The 17,394-nt window shown below is 38.1% G+C and overlaps 1 protein-coding gene across 2 annotated transcripts; it reads left to right on the top strand.

Annotated features, from left to right (window-relative positions):
• Positions 1 to 13,585: 13,585 nt before the first annotated feature.
• LOC136234841 (PHD finger-containing protein 1-like) lies at positions 13,586 to 17,177 on the top strand. 2 transcript variants are annotated; one of them, XM_066024327.1, is made up of 6 exons: positions 13,586 to 13,742; positions 15,515 to 15,600; positions 15,802 to 16,323; positions 16,410 to 16,631; positions 16,717 to 16,841; positions 16,925 to 17,177. In XM_066024327.1, exons 1-6 carry the CDS (start codon positions 13,740 to 13,742, stop codon positions 17,089 to 17,091), a joined length of 1,125 nt encoding a protein of 374 aa, XP_065880399.1. In that variant the 5' UTR covers positions 13,586 to 13,739; the 3' UTR covers positions 17,092 to 17,177. The 2 variants fall into 2 exon arrangements, with proteins under 2 accessions (XP_065880399.1, XP_065880397.1); XM_066024325.1 differs by lacking the exon at positions 13,586 to 13,742 and adding an exon at positions 15,122 to 15,272.
• Positions 17,178 to 17,394: the final 217 nt, after the last annotated feature.

Consider the following 17,394-nt stretch of genomic DNA (forward strand, 5'->3'; position numbering starts at 1 on the left):
ATCAATTTTAATAAATTAATAAGATAATAATTTTCTGGAACAACCTTTTATAAATACATTATATTATTACCTATATAAATTAATAATTTCTCAAATACATATGCGAAATATATATAGATATACATACCTAGGATAATTTAGCAAAAATATGAATCTATAGTATTTTGTTTTTTCTTGAAATTTAAATCTAGTTGAATTTCATCTCTAATTATTCTCAGTGCATTCAAAAGTGCCGGCATATCCTTGTCAAATTGTAGAAATTTTTTATAAAGAGTTGATGATGCTATAATTACTTCCTTTCTTGTAACTGGTTTCAAATGTACCGAATCATCCTCAGCTTCATCCTCAATTGAATTTTGCTTAACGCTCGACACAATTTCTTCTAAACTTGAACATTCATTATTTTCACCTGGATAATCCAATATTTGACTGACATCCATTGGATTGCGGTAACCAAGCTGACCAATCATTCCCTCAAGTTCATGAATGTCTTTAGTGGTTGCTTCCTCTAAATTCGTTGTGGCAGATTCATAAGAAGTCTATTTTTGGTATAATTTGAAACAACATTCCATATAAATTTATATAGTAATTCATTAACTATGATACATTGAATATTTTTAACATAGATACAATGAACTTCCAAGTTCAATTAACTTATATAATGCACATTTAATCTTATTTGTTTATTGATTTTAGACAAAAACTTTATTTAAATTAGTAATTTAAACTTTATTTAAAAAAAAAATTAAAATTACTCTATAAATTAATAATTAATAATTTATCGATTAATTAATAACTCTCTAAATTAATAAAATTCTCTGGTCCCAACATTATTAATTTATAGAGGTTTTACTATATGTGTAAATAAATATATATATGGAGATTAATAAATTATAATGAAGAACTTAGACTAGGAGAAAATAATAAAGTGTATAAAAACTTTAATCTTGGTGTGTATTATAAAGGGGAGATAAACATATGTACAGTAGTAGACTTACATGATAACTGGTTCTAATTGTACTTATGTTTAACCATCACATGTACATAATTAATACATGTTTATATGTTGGTGGACATCAATTTAATATGATGGACATCCACTAAATAATTATTGACTTAATTATTTCATAACACTCCCTATTGGATGTCCATCAATGCGAATAGCGCATTGCCTCATTAAAAGCCTTACCAAGTAAAACCCAGTGGAACAAAATCATTCGTTAAGGGAAAAAGAGTACAGTGTTTACTTGTCTTTTCACAATATTACTCAAGATCTCTGAGACGCATTCCAATACTATAAACGAACTTTTTAAAAGTTGTAGAAAGTAATGCCTTTGTGAACAAACCTGCCAGATTATCACTTGATCAAATTTGCTGAATATTGATTTCACCGTTCTTTTGAAAATCGTGAGTAAAGAAATCTTTTGGTGAAATGTGTTTTATTGTGTCTCCTTTAATATAGTCTTCCTTCAGTTGAGCAATGCAAGTTGCATTATCTTCATATATTGTAGTCGGGGTTCCTTTATCTGATGATCTACCACTTGATTCTCGTATATACTTGATTAATGATCTTAGCCAAACACATTCTCGGCTTGCTTCATGAATATCTATTAACTCAATATGATTTGAAGATAGCTATAATAGTTTGCTTTATAGAGCGCCAAAATATAGCTGTGCTTCCATATGTGAATAAATAACTTGTTTGTGATCGAGTTTCGTGGGATCAGATAAGTAACCCGCATCTGCATAGCTAATTAATTTAGGTTTAGATTCATATGTATCAAATAAACCCAAATCAATAGTTCCTTGAAGATAGCGAAATATATGCTTAATTCCATTCCAATGTTTTCGTGTAGGTGCATAGCTATATGTGGATAACAAATTGACAGAAAAAGCAATATCGACCCTCGTATTGTTAACAAGATATATTAGTGCACCTATTGCACTAAGATATGATACTTCAGGACCAACAATCTCTTCCCTATGTTCCTGAGGTCAGAAATGATCTTTATTTACATCAAGTGATCGAACAACCATTAGGCTACTCAATGGTTGTGCTTTGTCCATGTAAAATCTTTTAATGATCTTTTCTGTGTAAGTCGATTGGTGGATAAAAACTCTCTCTTCTAGGTGATCAATTTGTAACGCAAGATAAAATTTTGTCTTTCTACGATCTTTCATCTCAAATTCCTTTTTCAAATAATCAACTCCTTTTGGAATCTCTTCAGGAGTTCCAATAATATTCAAATCATCTACATAAATAGAAATCTCTTTATGAAAACAAATGGACAATTTTAATCATTCTTATAACCATTTTTTTCAGCAAATATTCATTAAGATGATTATACCACATGCGCCCAAATTGTTTCAAGTCCATACAAAGACCTCTGTAACTTTATCAAATAAAGTTCTCGTTTTCCACATTTTCTCACAGTTTAAATCTTTCAGGGATTTTCATATAGATATTATTATGGAGTGTGCCATATTGATAAGTTGTAACCAATATTTAAAAAATCGGACCGGACATCGAACCAGATTGACAACTGGGTCAATGGTCAATTGGTTCAACCGATGGACTCGGATTGGTTAAACCATATGACATCATGAATAATATATAGATTTTTTAATTTCATTTAAATTATAAAATATATTAAGAGTTTAAAATTTTATTTTATGTATATTTAAAATTTAAATGCTAAATTAACTTTGTTTATATTTCAAAGATTAATTAAGTTTTTAATAATATTTATCAAAATATATAAAAAAATTAATACTAAATAAAATTTTAAATTTTAAGTATCCGTATAATATACAAGTATATAGTGTTGTTTTTAATCACAAGTTGAAAGTTAGCTTAGTGATAAGATGTATTTAGTGGTTCTTAAGAGCCTAGGTTCAAATCCTACCTACAACATATTTTTTATAAGTTAAACATGTGTGACTAGCTAACCGGACTAAACCGGCCGGTTCACAGTTGACCCAGCTGGTTCAAGCGGTTCAGTCCGGTTCATTGAACATATTAAGAACTAGCATCAACCGGACCGAAAACGTGACCAGTTCATGGTTGAACCGGTTGAACCGATCGGTCCGGTTCGGTTTTCATAACATTGGTTGTAACTACATCCATTAGGCGCATGCTCAATCTTTCCATTTTTGTCTATCATCTCTACTTTTATTGGGGATTAATCACGGAAAACTAACGAAGCGCCACGGAAAAGCTATCGTTAAAATTTTCTATAATCGTAGACCGTGTTAGACTGCCACATATCAAATCTCAAAAACATTTTGAAACAAAGATTAGAGACTTACGGGTAATGTCTCTTCTAGAGACAGATAAAGAAATTCACACGTCGATAGAATCTCTGAAGATCTCGTGCACAAACCGTATAGGAACATAATCGATGCTAGCCGAAAATAGGAACGAAGAACGAAACTCGGGAATGGGAGCAAGGGGTGGTGACCGAATTCTCAAGTGTAGGGGGCTAGGGTTGCTTAATTCTTTTAATAGGCTCCTTAAATACATTTATTAACTCAGTTTAGGTTAAGTATGATTAATATCAAAATAACCCCATAGTGATCCCTAATCATAAATATAACCCTATAGAATAGATTTAATTTAAATATCCCACAATTATTATTAAGCCCCCCAAAAAATAAATTGCATTATAGTTCCATTGATAATTTATCATATGCAATCTAATTAATCAATTGATTAATTAATTACATTAGGAAATTTAATTAATTAACTATAACCAAATTAAATACTAAATTGATTAACTTGTTATTTAACATAGAACCAATTAGTCCCTTCTGTTACTTAATTGACAACTAATTAACCCGTTCTATTCCAATTAAATACAATACATGTATTTATGATTATATTCTGTTCCACCAATTGTGTGTGCATGATCCTAAGGGTCCGTCCTCAGCCAGTTATAGACCTAAAGCCCAATGTCCATAAGTGCTAGCAAACCATTACAGCCCCCGACTGATATGGATTATTTCAGCTGTCTTAAGAAGATACATGAAATCCAGTAGATGATCTCTCAAAATCTCTTACCAATTGCATCTCTATATTATAAACCAGAGATATGGTGGTTGTCATTTTCTGTGCAATTTATTACTCCCTCTGTTCTTTTGTATAAGTCGTTTAAGATTTTTCATCAAGACCAATGTAACATTAATTATACTATTAAAATGAATAATTTACCTTTAATACCTCTCTCCTAAATTTATATTTTCTATGAAAAAATTCTCTCTTCTTAATTGTTTTGGCCTAAATAGGATTATTTGCATCAATGCTAAACTTCTCTCTCTTATTATAAATAAGGGTACAATTGAGAAAATATTTTTAAAAATGCATTGATAATACAAAACGACATATAAAAAGGAACAAATTGAAAAGCCAAAACACCATATAATAGAAAACAGAGTGAGTATATTTCTTGATCGAAAGTGAACTGATTACTCGGATAAGTAAACTACTTATCTGGGTATGATCATACACTTCTTCAGTTTTACTTACCAAGTGGCCGGTGATATCAACTCACTGTTAGGTGAGTGGTAATTCCTTCACTTCACTTATCCGTAACGACATGTACAACGATTCACCCAATATACCCATATTTGGCATCCTGTTATGGACATGTTAGGTGTATATAAAAGTGAACGAGATTCCACGTCGTTTACTATAACGAAATCATGTCTAGAGATAATAGAGTTCTACATTTAGAAAGATCAATGATAAGTCCACCATGAATCTTTTTAGAACGGATCGGTCCAGTCCTGGATTGAGCTACATCAATGCGTACATGTATCCACATCGCTTCATCAAACACCATTATTACAGATTTGACTAGTCAAAACCCATAAAGTGGCTCAAACCTCTAATTTTATCCGAAAAAACTCTTTACCAAACAGGACCTTGATATATGCAACCTTTAAAGCAGTATATAGACATTTAATGTAAGAGTATATTTTTTTATATTTCCAATATCTACAAGCTTTTAAATACATCAAAACTTATTAATATTAATGTATTAAGTATTTAATACATCAAAACTTATATATTTAAGCCCTAACTCTCTTGCGGCGATGACAAAGGCGAAGGTTAACGCGAAGGAGAGGGTGGACTGGTCGGTGAAGGCGGGCGGTCGGCCTGTGATGGATCTGGCGAGTCCGGTGGCGGGGCGCGGGCTGGTTAACGATTTAGTGCAGGAGGAGGCGTGGGCGGCGGATGATGGGAGATCGGAAGGATCTCCTCGGGGTAGGCGGTGGAGTAATGAGAGATCGAGGGATAGATCCAGGGATCGGAGTAGATCGGAGTGGGTTGATGGTGGGGAGGCAGATCCGGCGGTTTCGCTGGTTGGTTCAGGGGTTGTGGCGGCCAATCGGGGGCGGGGAAGGAGAGATCCCGCGACCCTGGATTCGGCTGCTGGGTGTGGGGGCAAGCAGGGTTCCGGTATGGTGGGGCCGCGTCCTGCGCTTGGGCCACAGGGAATGCCTGCCGCCTCTCCCCCGCAAGCTGGGCAAGCTTTACGGCTTTCGCAGGCCGCGCAAGCCGCGCCGGCCGCGCAGGCCGCTGTGTCCGGGGAATTGAGTATGTTGCACACAGGACATATTAGGGAAGGGGCTTTATCCCCAGGCACTAATGCTATCCAGGGCCAGCATGACCAAGGTTATCAGAAGGATGGGGGAGTTTCCTCCTGGAGGGATAAGGTGTTAGGGGTGGTTGGGGAGGAACCCATGATGGAGGAGGATACTATCGAGAACGGATCTGGGGATTTTCTATCCGACTCCGATACTGAGGATGGAGAGCCTGAGAACCCGCTGTGTCCTAGGATTCGTCTTTCCTCGGAAGACAAGCTGGTCCTGAGATCTAAGTGGAAATTGGCGTTAATTGTCACTGTGCTGGGGAAAAGGATTAGTTTCAATTACTTTGCCCAGAGGATCCAGGCTCAATGGGCAAAGAAAGGAAAGGTTACCATCACAGACCTTGAAAATGACTATTATGTCATCAAATTCACAAGGGCTGAGGATTTCAATGCTGTTGTTAATGGTGGACCGTATATTATTTCCAATCATGTTTTGGCTTTGAGACCTTGGGTCCCAAATTTCGATCCCCATGATTGCTCTGTTAACAGGATCCTTACTTGGGTTAGGTTCCTAGGCCTACCTCTTGAATACTACAGTGATAGATTCCTGAACAAGATTGGTAGCCTTGTTGGGAAAGTCCACCATGTTGATAAGACTACCGTTGGGGCAGTAAGAGGCAAGTTTGCCAGGGTCTGTATTGATATTGATCTCGCTAAGCCTCTTCTTTCTCAATTCTATATTCAGAATAAGGTCTTTCATATTGAATATGAAGGTATACACAATATATGCTATGAATGTGGTATGTTTGGCCATACCTTTGAGGGATGTCCTAAGAAGAGGAAGGAGGTGGAGGAGATGGTGCAACCTATCATAGGCGGAGCTGAGAAGAGTCAGGGGGAAGAAAGGAGTTTTGGCCCATGGATGCTTGCCAAGAGGTCAGTGAGAAGGAAGCCACGTGCTAATGTTAATTCTAGTCATTCACCGGATATCAGTAGAAAGATGACTACTCTCCAGATTGCTCCTGAGATCAAGGTCAGACCCCCGGATATTAAGAAGGGGGGTGAGACTGGAGTGGACTCAGCTTCTGGTTCAGGGTCAAGGTTCGGTGTTTTGTCTATGGAGGAAGATCAGGACTCGGATCCTTCCTATAAGAAGATTGATTTAAGCATGCCTGGTCTGGAATCGGCTCATGCCTCCAGTCTGGGCAACTCTATTAATCCTCTCTTTGTTTCTAATACTAATGCCAAAGCCAAAGGGAACTCCCAGTCTCTCCTCTCAGCAGGGAAAGGGTTGAGTAGTGAGGTTAGTATTCTGAATCCTCCTGTTGATGCTCCTATTGGAAAAGCTATATGAGTGAGTAAGTTAAACATGAAGAAACCCAAAGTGAAACCTAAAAAGAACCTTAATGGGTTGGACTCTTGGGATAAAAGGGGACCTTCTGGGACCTCCTCTAGGCTCTCCGGAGCCCCGAATAAATACCTGATCTAGGGTATGGGCTTGTGTCAGTAGTCTTCCTTTCTGATGGACTTCTTTGTTTGGAATGTTAGAGGTGCGGCGAGCAAGGCAACCCGCATTCATGTTAATGATCTTATTAAACAGTTTAACCCTTCCTGCTTTGTTCTTCTAGAGACCAAGGTCAGTGGAGCCAAAGCAGATGAGGTGGTTAGAAAGTTTAAGAATTGGAATTGTGTCAGATCGGAGGCTACTGGCCGGGCAGGGGGGATTTGGCTCTTTTGGAAGCCAGGTCAAGTCAATATTGATATTATTAGTATGGACAGTCAATTCATCCATAGTAAGGTGTGTTATCCTGGTAATAAACCTTTCTTTGTTACCTTTGTTTATGCCGATCCTGTTTTGACTAACCGAAGAAGGTTGTGGGAGATCCTTCATTCTATTAGCTCTAACATGGTGGATGCTTGGTTGGTGGCCGGGGATTTTAATGATATAGCCCTTTTGAGTGATCAGAGAGGAGGGGGTAATCATTATGTGAACCGGTGTCTAAATCACAAGCAAAGTATGGATCTTTGCGGGCTTTCGGACCTGGGAGCTGCCGGTCACAAGTTTACCTGGAAAAGGAATAGTGTGTTTGTTAGGTTGGATAAGGTGTACGCTAATGTTGCTGCGATCTGTAGGTTTCCTGAGGTCAATGTGCTTAATCTCCCTTTCCGTCACTCTGACCATTGCCCTATCCTCATTAAGTTGGTCAAAGGTAACCGGTTGAAAGGTAACAGACCTTTTAGGTATCTTGTGGCTTGGGATTCTCACCCCGAGTTTAAGAATTTCGTTAAAAACAATTGCCATCCTCACTCTGATGTCCTCCTCGCTGCTGAGGAATTCAGGAGGAATGTGGCTGGATGGAATAAAAACATCTTTGGCCATATTATCAGGAGGAAAAACAAACTTTTGAGGAGGATGGAAGGTGTTCAACGTTGCTTGGAGGTTCGCTTCGACCATAGCCTGAATGGTCACCTAAGAGCTCTCCAGAACGAGTTGGAAGCAGTGCTTAGACAGGAAGAGCTTCTGTGGTTCCAGAAATCTAGGAAGGCTTGGATACAAGACGGGGACCGGAATACCAGGTTTTTCCACCTCTCAATGATCATTAGGAGACAGAGGAATAGGATCGATGCTATCAAAGACGCCAATGGTGAGTGGATTTTTGAGGAGGAAGACATTCGACGCCTTGCCCTTGAGTTCTACAAGGACCTGTTTAGAGAGGAAGCGGTGGACTTGGAGAGTGCCCACTCTGGTATTTCCTTTCCTCGGTTGGGGGAGGATGCTATTAAGGATGCTTTCCATCCTATTGACCTTAAAGAAATTGATCTGGCCTTCTCCAGCATCGGTTCCACTGAGGCTCCTGGGATTGATGGTATCCCCGCTAGTTTCTATCATAAACACTGGGACACTGTGAAAGATGGCATATACAGCTTTGTGTTAGGTGTTTTTGGTGGTTCTAACGATATCAGGTTGGTTAATAAAACCCTCATCGTCCTGATTCCTAAGGTTGTTAAGCCTTCTTCCTTTCTCCAGATGAGACCCATCAGTCTTTGTAATGTTTTGTATAAAGCTATTACTAAGATTGTGGCTAATAGAATCCGAAAGATCCTTCCGGATATAATCAGCCAGAATCAATGGAGCTTTGTTCCTGGTAGACAATTGATGGATAACGTTGTTATTGCCCAGGAGGTTGTCCATTCTATGAAGATTAAGAAAGGCAAGAAAGGGACCGTGGCTCTCAAACTGGATCTGGAGAAAGCCTATGATAGATTGAACTGGTGCTTTCTTCTGGATAGTTTAGCCAAAGCTGGTATCCCGGAAAACTGGAGGAATTTGATTGAGAAGTGCATCTCCTCTCCTGTATTCCAGGTTATGATCAATGGGGACATGTCTGATGAGTTCTCTCCCTCCAGGGGAATTCGTCAAGGGGATCCTATGAGCCCCTTCCTTTTTGTTATTGCCATGGAAAGACTGTCTCACCTGATCCAAGAGGCGGTGTGCAAGGGGACTCTCCACCCTGTTTCCATCAACAGACATTGCCCCCTATTACCCATTTACTCTTTGCTGATGATGTCATGCTATTCGTGGAGGGTAATGAGGAGCAAATTAAGGCGGTGATGGATATCCTTAACTGCTTTTGTGAGGCTTCTGGCCAGAAGATTAACATCCAAAAGTCCCGTATGCTTTGTTCTAAGAACATGGACAACAGCTTGTGCAGAAGACTGAGTGAGCTCTCTGGCATCCCCCTGACTCACTCGTTGGGGAAGTATCTTAGGGTCCCTCTTCACAGTGACAGGGTTTCCAAAGCCTCCTTTAAAGACATTTTGGACAAAACTAACGGTTTGTGTGCTAGCTGGAAAGCTAATTCTCTTTCCCTTGCAGGTCGCCTTACTTTAATCCAGTCTGTCAACTGCGCTGCTCCGAACCACATCATGCAAGCCTGTAGGCTCCCTGAGCCTGTTCTTAATGACCTTGATAAGATTAATCGGCGTTTCCTGTGGGGAGAGTCTGGAGATGGGAGAAAGGTTCACCTGGTCCCTTGGAAGGAAGCCTGCCAGCCTAAAGGCAGGGGGGGGTCTTGGTATAAGGCAAGCTAAGGACAACAATAAAGTCCTGTTAATGAAGCTTCTTTGGAGAATGTGGCAATGCCCCTCCTCTCTTTGGGTTCGTCTTTTGTGCGGCAAGTATCGGAAAGACAAAATTTTTGGTGGCCCGAAGGAGAGGGTTGTCAGCTGTTCCTTCCTCTGGAAAGGGCTTAGTGCTGTGTTTGCTGAGTTCTGTACGGGGATTGGCCTGGAGGTGGGTAATGGTAAATCCATCAGTTTCTGGTATGACACCTGGATTGGTGATAAACCGCTGATTGACGTTTGTAGCGCCCCTCCGCCGTGTGATTTCCTTTCCTGGAAGGTTGCTGATGTGGTGGACTCGGAGGGAGATTGGATCTGGTCTAAGTTCGACTTTTTCTTTAGCCTGGAGACCCTCCTTAACATTAGAGGAGTGAAGATTAGCAATCAAGAGGAGGATAAGGGCAGACACTGCTGGGCCTTGACTAATAATGGTACTTATTCTTGTAAATCGGCCTATGAAGCTTTTACCCCTAATAGGGCTGATCCTCCTTTGGAGATTTGGAAGTCCATTTAGGCCCTCAAAATCCCTTATCGCATTAGAAGTTTCATGTGGCTGGGAGTCAAAGACAGGCTCCTCACGAATGCGGATAGGCACAGAAGACACTTGGCTGAGTCTGGTGCCTGTAGTAGATGCAGCGGCCATGTGGAAACCTTGTGCCATGCTTTGAGGGATTGCCCGAATAGTAAAAAGATTTGGGAGGGGATCCTCCCTCACCACACCCTTCCTTCTTTCATGGCTCATTTTGAAGTTGACTGGTTCTCTGAAGGAGCCAATGGGAATTTGTTGGCCAATATGGAGCACGGTGACATTTTCTTCGCTATTATATGTCACCAAATTTGGAAATGGAGGAATGAAGAGTTATTTGCTGAGAAGGTTGTCCTTATTCCTAACTTACTGTTTTACTTCTCGAAAAAGCTCTATGTTATTACAAAAAGCTTTGAAGGAGAGCCCCTTGTTCGCCCTTCCCCGGATAAAGTGGTCCATTTAGTTGGTTGGAGTAAGCCTAGAGAAGGAGTTGTCAAGTTGAATACGGATGGCTCCTACCTTAGCAATGGCAGAATTGCTGCTGGAGGAGTTCTTCGGGATGCTGGTGGCGCTTGGCTGGCTGGGTTTACTCATAACTTGGGGATGGGCTCCTCCTTTTCTGCGGAGCTCTGGGGTATTCTGTCGGGTATTAAACTTGCCATTCGCATGGGTGTTAAAAGGCTTTCGGTGGAGTCTGATAATTTGGAGGCAATCAACAGGATTTCGGATAGCCAGGCTGTTTGTCTTAAGAGCCAGAATCTCATCAAAACTATTTTGAGGCTTCGTCCTGCCTTTGAGACTCTTAGTTTCTCCCATATTTATAGGGAACAAAACCGCGTGGCGGATCACTTGGCAGCTGCTGTGCATGGGGGGATGTTAGGTGTTTCTACCCTTTCTGTTCCTCCTTCTTTTCTGTTGTCTACTCTCCTAGAGGATAGGGTTGGGGTCAGCCTTCCTAGACTGATCCCGGGTTAGGTTTTTGTTTTGGTTGTTTGTTTTCCTTTCCTTTCCTACCAAAAAAAAATGTATTAAGTATTTAATATCCTTAAAATGAAAGGAGTTAAATTTTCTTGATTTTAAAGGAGTACTTAATACATTGACTTTAATAAGTTTTGATGTAAAAACTCAATTCATATTTAATATATAGATATTAAAAATATAAAAAATACTCCCTCCATTCCAAAATATAAGTCATTTTAGATGGTTTGACAAATTAAGAAATACAATTAATATATAGTGAAATTAATAAATTTATATTGGTTAACTAAAAAAAATTCTCTTTCATGTAATGATTAGTGAATAAGTTTTGTAATTTTGAAAAACCCGTGGACCAAGACAAAAAATTTAGTGAATTACTATACCCAGCCTCAAATTCCTACCCCTAGTCCCGTGAAAAGACCGAAATACCCTTTGGACAATTTTTAGAATTCTCAAATCCTCTCAAACAACCTAAACTCTCTTTAATCTAATCGGGACTAATTTATCAATAAAAACATGGATCAGTAAAGGAAAGGGACCTATGATACGTATTTCCGTTTGATTTTGATGTTTTTTGGACGTTTTTGCATCGGATTTTGCTGTTATTCAAAATCGAAATCAGGACATGGGGCGTGTGGAGATCACGCCGTCACCTCTAGTGCGGCGTATGAACATCACGCCGCACCACAGGTGAAGGCGTGATATTCATACGCCGTCACCTGTGGTGAGGCGTGATGTTCATATGCCCTCACATTGGTGACAGCGTGATGCCCATACGCCCGTGTGGCGTATGGGCAATTTTCTTTTTTAATTTAGTTGAATTTAAATAAATTTTTGTTATTTTTAATTGTTTAACTAAATTTTTATATTGTAAATTTAATTTGTTTAAGTTTAGTTGTTGTAAATTTTAAATTTTTTAACGAACTTTTTATTTTTCTAATTTATTTTGTTAATTTTAGTTAATATTTATTCATGAACTTATATTATTGTTACGGGTTTTAATTAAAATTGTATGTTATTTACAAGTTGTAATTAAAATTGTGTAGTTTGAACACGTAACAGGTATTTACGGGTTTAATTGAATAGCGGACTAAATTTTTTTGCCCTCCCGACACGCGGGCGTGTGGCTATTACGCCCCACCGTGAGGTCGGGCGTGTGGCTATCACGCCTCACCGTGTGGTCGGACGTGATGGCCACACGCCACACCGTGTGGTCAGGCGTGATAGCTACACGCCCGACCACAAGGTGAGGCGTGTGGCTATCACGCCCGACCACACGGTGAGGCGTGATAGCCACATGCCCGTGTGTCGGGAAGGCAAAAAAGAGAGGCTTTTTCCACCCAAAATCAATGAAAGGGCATTTTCGTCCTTTCACGGGGCTAGGGGTGGGAATTTGTGGCTAAATATAACAACACACAATAATTTAATGATTGGATTGGAAAACTAAATTAAAAATTCTTGGAAAATTAGAAACACTTCTATTTCGGAAAAAAAAACTCAATTACTATTAGAATGACTTATAAAAAAAATGAATGGAGGAGAATATTTTTACATAGGCTTATATGCAGTAGTGAAGCCAGAAATTGACAGTTGGGGGGCTAATTTTAGTCTGACTAATGAAAGTAATTTTTCGAAATCCAGCCCGTTAGAGCTGGGCAAAAATTTTTAAGCTTTGAGTACACTAAAACTTTTATTATTTTTGGTATGTTGGCTATAAATTATAATATTTTCACACTTTTTATTTTATTTTTATCTATAAATTGTTTAATTTTTTCATAAAATTTAATTTAGAAATTAAGTTAATTGAGTCTTAAAAGTAAGAAGTTGATTTTTTTATAGATAATAAATTCTTAAAAAAAATAGATATACTAAAAATAAGTTCAAATAAAACAATAAAGAGTCCAATTGAAAAAACAAAGTTCAAATAAAACAAAAAATGAGCTTCGTGTGGTTTGAACCCATAACCTCTCATCTTAAAACAAGACTCTTAATCAACATAACCACTTTAAACTATTGAAATAATACTACATATATTAAATATATGCGAATATTAGGAGGAGCTACACGTGATAAAACTAATTATACTCAAGAGCGGAGCCGGTGTTCGGCCCCCCGGACTTTGGGCTGGCTCCGCCCCTGCTTATATGCAGAACTAATGGCCCCATAAAATATTGTTTCCAAAACAGTTATAAAAAAATACTAAAATAAAAAATAGTTTGGATTTTACCCCAAACAGTTTGGTCAATATTCCATTAAGGTCATTACTCCAAAAAAAACAAGGCGTGTGATAGATGGAAACGACATCGTTTGAAAGGGGAAAACGGTTAAAAAAGGTCGGGTGTGTGATTGCGGCAGACATGATGTGTAAACTGTGAATTCGGAAAGTCCCGGCCGTTGTATGTGAATGAATTTGTTTCCGTTCTCCTTCTTTGAAACGGAACCCCTTGGGATGTTCTTCTTTTCTTGGACTGGTTCTGCATTCCTTTGAATCTCGCTTCCCACTTTACTTCCCATTAACTATGGTGAGTCCCCTTTTCACTTTTCCCTTGCTTTCCCCCCCCCCCCCCCCCCCCCCCCCCCCCCCAAAATTTTTGGGGCCTTTCTGGGACCAGTCGCTGCATGTCTACGTTTTATTCAATTTCATGTTTAGGTTAAACTGTCGATATTTTTTAATTGGTTCGTGGAGAGGACATCGATATCTGTTCAATAGAAAGGACATTGATACCTACTACATAATAACATGATTCTGGTTCTCAGTAAATCGTTTTTATATGATTGTTTTTTTCCTTTTTTCTTTAAGGACTACCTTTTTCTCATGACCAAATTTGGGGCAAATAATTGAATGAATTGCATTTACCAACTCTGTAGTGTGTTGACATGAAATTATCTTACCTTGGGAGTGTGAATTTCAGTTTACTGCCTCTACTTGATTTGAAAAATATATAAGTTTTCAGCAAAAAATGTTATTTTAAGTGACCACAGACAAACAAAACAAGACCACATGAAACATAGTACTAAATCATAAACATCAAAAATACCAAATTAAGTTCATACTTTACTTTAGAAACGTTAACATACAATTGAGGTTTTGACCTAAGTACTTAACTATAACTAATGCTACTAATTGTCAATCAAAAATAACACCAAAAAAAAAAAAAAACTAATAATCATCATTTAGATCAAGGTTAAGATTGATCTTATTTAAATTAGATTAATAGTTGAGATTAATCAAACACTTATTTTACAAAAAACAGTAAAAAACACAAAACCCTAGTGAAAACCCTAAGAAGCGCCTTGATCCAGGCTCTGAGGGGCACAAGGCGATAGCCTTCTGTACAGCGCCTCACTTTCTGCACTCAAGGCCCAAGACCTTGAGCCTTGAGTGAGACTCGCCTTTAACAACTATGGACAATTATATGACTTAGTGATTTATGTCCAATGGTACCAATGAAATTGCATTATATGCACTTGCAGTTTGTTGGACGATGGCTGGAATACCCTGTTAAATAAATATTTCTGACATGTGTTAATTGAAGGGAAAGAACCAGAGACTTTATTTGGAAGTATGAAGAAAGTTTAATGTTATTATGATTACATTAAGCAGTGATAAAGCTCTTGTCCGTAGTTATTAAGTTTTGTACTCTGGAGTTGGGAGACAAGCCATTGAACAAAATGACCAATACTAATGTAGATTTATGAAGCTAGGCCTATTGCTAGAGTTGTATTCTTTACCAATTCATAATGAGTTGGCTGAGTTGAGAAGAGTTCAAATCAGCATCTGATTTCTCCCTTTTCTTTTTTTTCCCAATTTCAATTATTTGGTTCCCTTAAAAGTGTAGGTCCTCTTATGATATCCTTTCGAATGGACAAGTTGTTGATTGGTATTTAGGAACTGCAGGCTTAATCTAATCCTGCACTAGAATTACTTTTATTCAAATTTCTATGAGTTTACTCATCACATGTGCTTCACCCATTGGTTATTACTATATTTTTAATCTGTTATGGATGGATGCACTCAATTTATATTTTCCATCCAAGCAATAAAAAAGCAGGTCAGTGACATTTATTGTTTGATCACCTAGTTGTAAACATTACAAGTATTATAATTGTCTGATGGATTTACCTGATATTTGTCGATTAGATCATTTACTTAATTGTCGTGTAATGAAATAATTTAGATTGTGCTTTAGGTGGTGAGTGGCTCAGTGTTGCATGGTTGTTGATTACATTGATGATGGATATTCCATAACCTGTATTAACATACTGTAATAACTCTATTTACTTTATGTATCAGGTCAATATTTGCCTAACTTGTGGTGATGAAGGCTTCTCCAATGCTTTAATCTTTTGTAATAAATGCAAGGTTTATTCTGTGCATCTGTAAGTAGTATCTTCGGCCAGTCTATTTTTTATACCACGCCATTAACAAGTTCATGATGTTAGCCATATAGGATTAACATTGGTGTGAATCAACAAATAATAGCCTTGCTCATTAATGTTAACAATACGAATTTAAGCATTGATATTGATTACAACTTAGTGCCTTTTTTTTTTACTTAAATTGTTTTCTGTGGTATCCAGATATTGCATGCCAGAAGTACCAACAGACTTTGATGATGTAGTCTGGTTATGCGAGGATTGTGAACCTGAGGCCAGAAAATTGTCCTTCCTTGACAAGTGTAGCCCTGGGAGTGTCGAAGTGAAGAAGAAGAATTCTGGCAGGAAATTGAAAAAGATATCCGACAGAAAAGACAGTAGTGGGTCATTGAATAGACCAAAGGTTACGGACCTTGAAAAAAGCTCCTCAATTCAACTTGATACGGAGAATATTAAGAAAGATCAGGAGTATGAAAGACATATCAGAATGGATAACAAATGCAGCACTGATGAAGATGTTGGATCTCTTGAGGGTAAAAACGCTCAGCTGGATCTTGGAAAGTGTCATCAGAATCATAACAGATGTAACAATTTGGATGAAGTAAGCTTGAATGCAGAGGCAAGACTCTTGAAAACCCAAAACCATCAGATGGTTATAACTCAGAGCCCAGATGTTGTAGAACAGAATTATGCTCCTGCACAGCCGATAGAGCAACCAATTTGGACGTAAACTTTTTAATTTTCTGTCCTCTGCATTTTTTTTTCTTTATCATCTGATATATTATGAGAGTTGTTTTTTTTTTTTTTAACAGGGGTCTCTTGAGCATTCCAGACGAACACATTGATGGAATGCTTGGACTCGTTGCTCATCTATCGAACCTAGCATGCTCTAGAGTTAGCAACGAAGCAAAATCGTTACCATATTTTCTGACGCCTGAATTACTTCCTAGGTCTACCTTGTGGCCAAAAAGTTTTGCAAAGTGGGGGCCGAGGGATGACAGTATTGCTCTTTACTTTTTTCCAGATAGTGAAAGGTGGCATATTGACACTTGAGCATTAGCAGTTTGTGTTGTTTTCTGAGAATGATTACTAATAAAGAATTGACTTGTGTTGTAACAGTAGCGAAAGGTTATTCGACAGCCTAGTAAATAACATGATGTGCCGAGACCTTGGCATGAGAGCTGTGGTTGAGAATGCAGAACTCCTGATTTTCACATCTAGTTCGATGCCAATGGATTTTTGGAGTGAGTTGCCTAATCCTCTTTTTTCTATGTATAGATATCAAAAAATTGGTGTTTAAAGTTGAGTATGTTATATTGAAATGCAGGATTTCAAACAAAATTTTATTTGTGGGGAGTATTCAGGGGAAAGAGGTCTGGACGCTCAGCTGTTCCTGGAGAAGCTGTGGATGGACAGAGTCCCATCAGTCCTTTAAGCAATTGTAGCAGTGGTTTTGGTTCACCCTTTTTATCACTTAATCGACTAAATCTATGATATGATGAGCTGTTATCTTGTTTGCATGAAATACAAGTTTAAAATCATAATAACATAGAAATACAAGGGATCAGATAATTACTACATATTCTTCTCAGCTCTGGTTAGTAAAGTATCATATTTGTGTTATCGGGATAATTTAACTATATAGTTATTGTGGGGAGATGTTTATCAGATTTGTCTAATTAACGGAAGATGGTTTTCTTTTTCATTAACAAAAGATATGCATCTTTCGTTGATTAAAAAAACTCAATTTTCGTTGATTGATTTGATATGCAGATTAACTAATACTAATAGAAACAG

This window comes from Euphorbia lathyris, chromosome 7 (assembly GCF_963576675.1).
Source record: "Euphorbia lathyris chromosome 7, ddEupLath1.1, whole genome shotgun sequence".
Classification (NCBI taxonomy): domain Eukaryota; kingdom Viridiplantae; phylum Streptophyta; class Magnoliopsida; order Malpighiales; family Euphorbiaceae; genus Euphorbia; species Euphorbia lathyris.

What these genes read in the sequence shown, in the direction of transcription:
- LOC136234841 (XM_066024325.1), top strand. Translation starts at nt 15,222, where the DNA reads ATGGATGGATGCACTCAATTTATATTTTCCATCCAAGCAATAAAAAAG. An exon ending in TCCAAGCAATAAAAAAGCAG is followed by an intron (nt 15,273 to 15,514) that starts GTCAGTGACATT and finishes TTTATGTATCAG; the next exon opens with GTCAATATTTGCCTAACTTG. An exon ending in TTTTTTCCAGATAGTGAAAG is followed by an intron (nt 16,632 to 16,716) that starts GTGGCATATTGA and finishes GTGTTGTAACAG; the next exon opens with TAGCGAAAGGTTATTCGACA.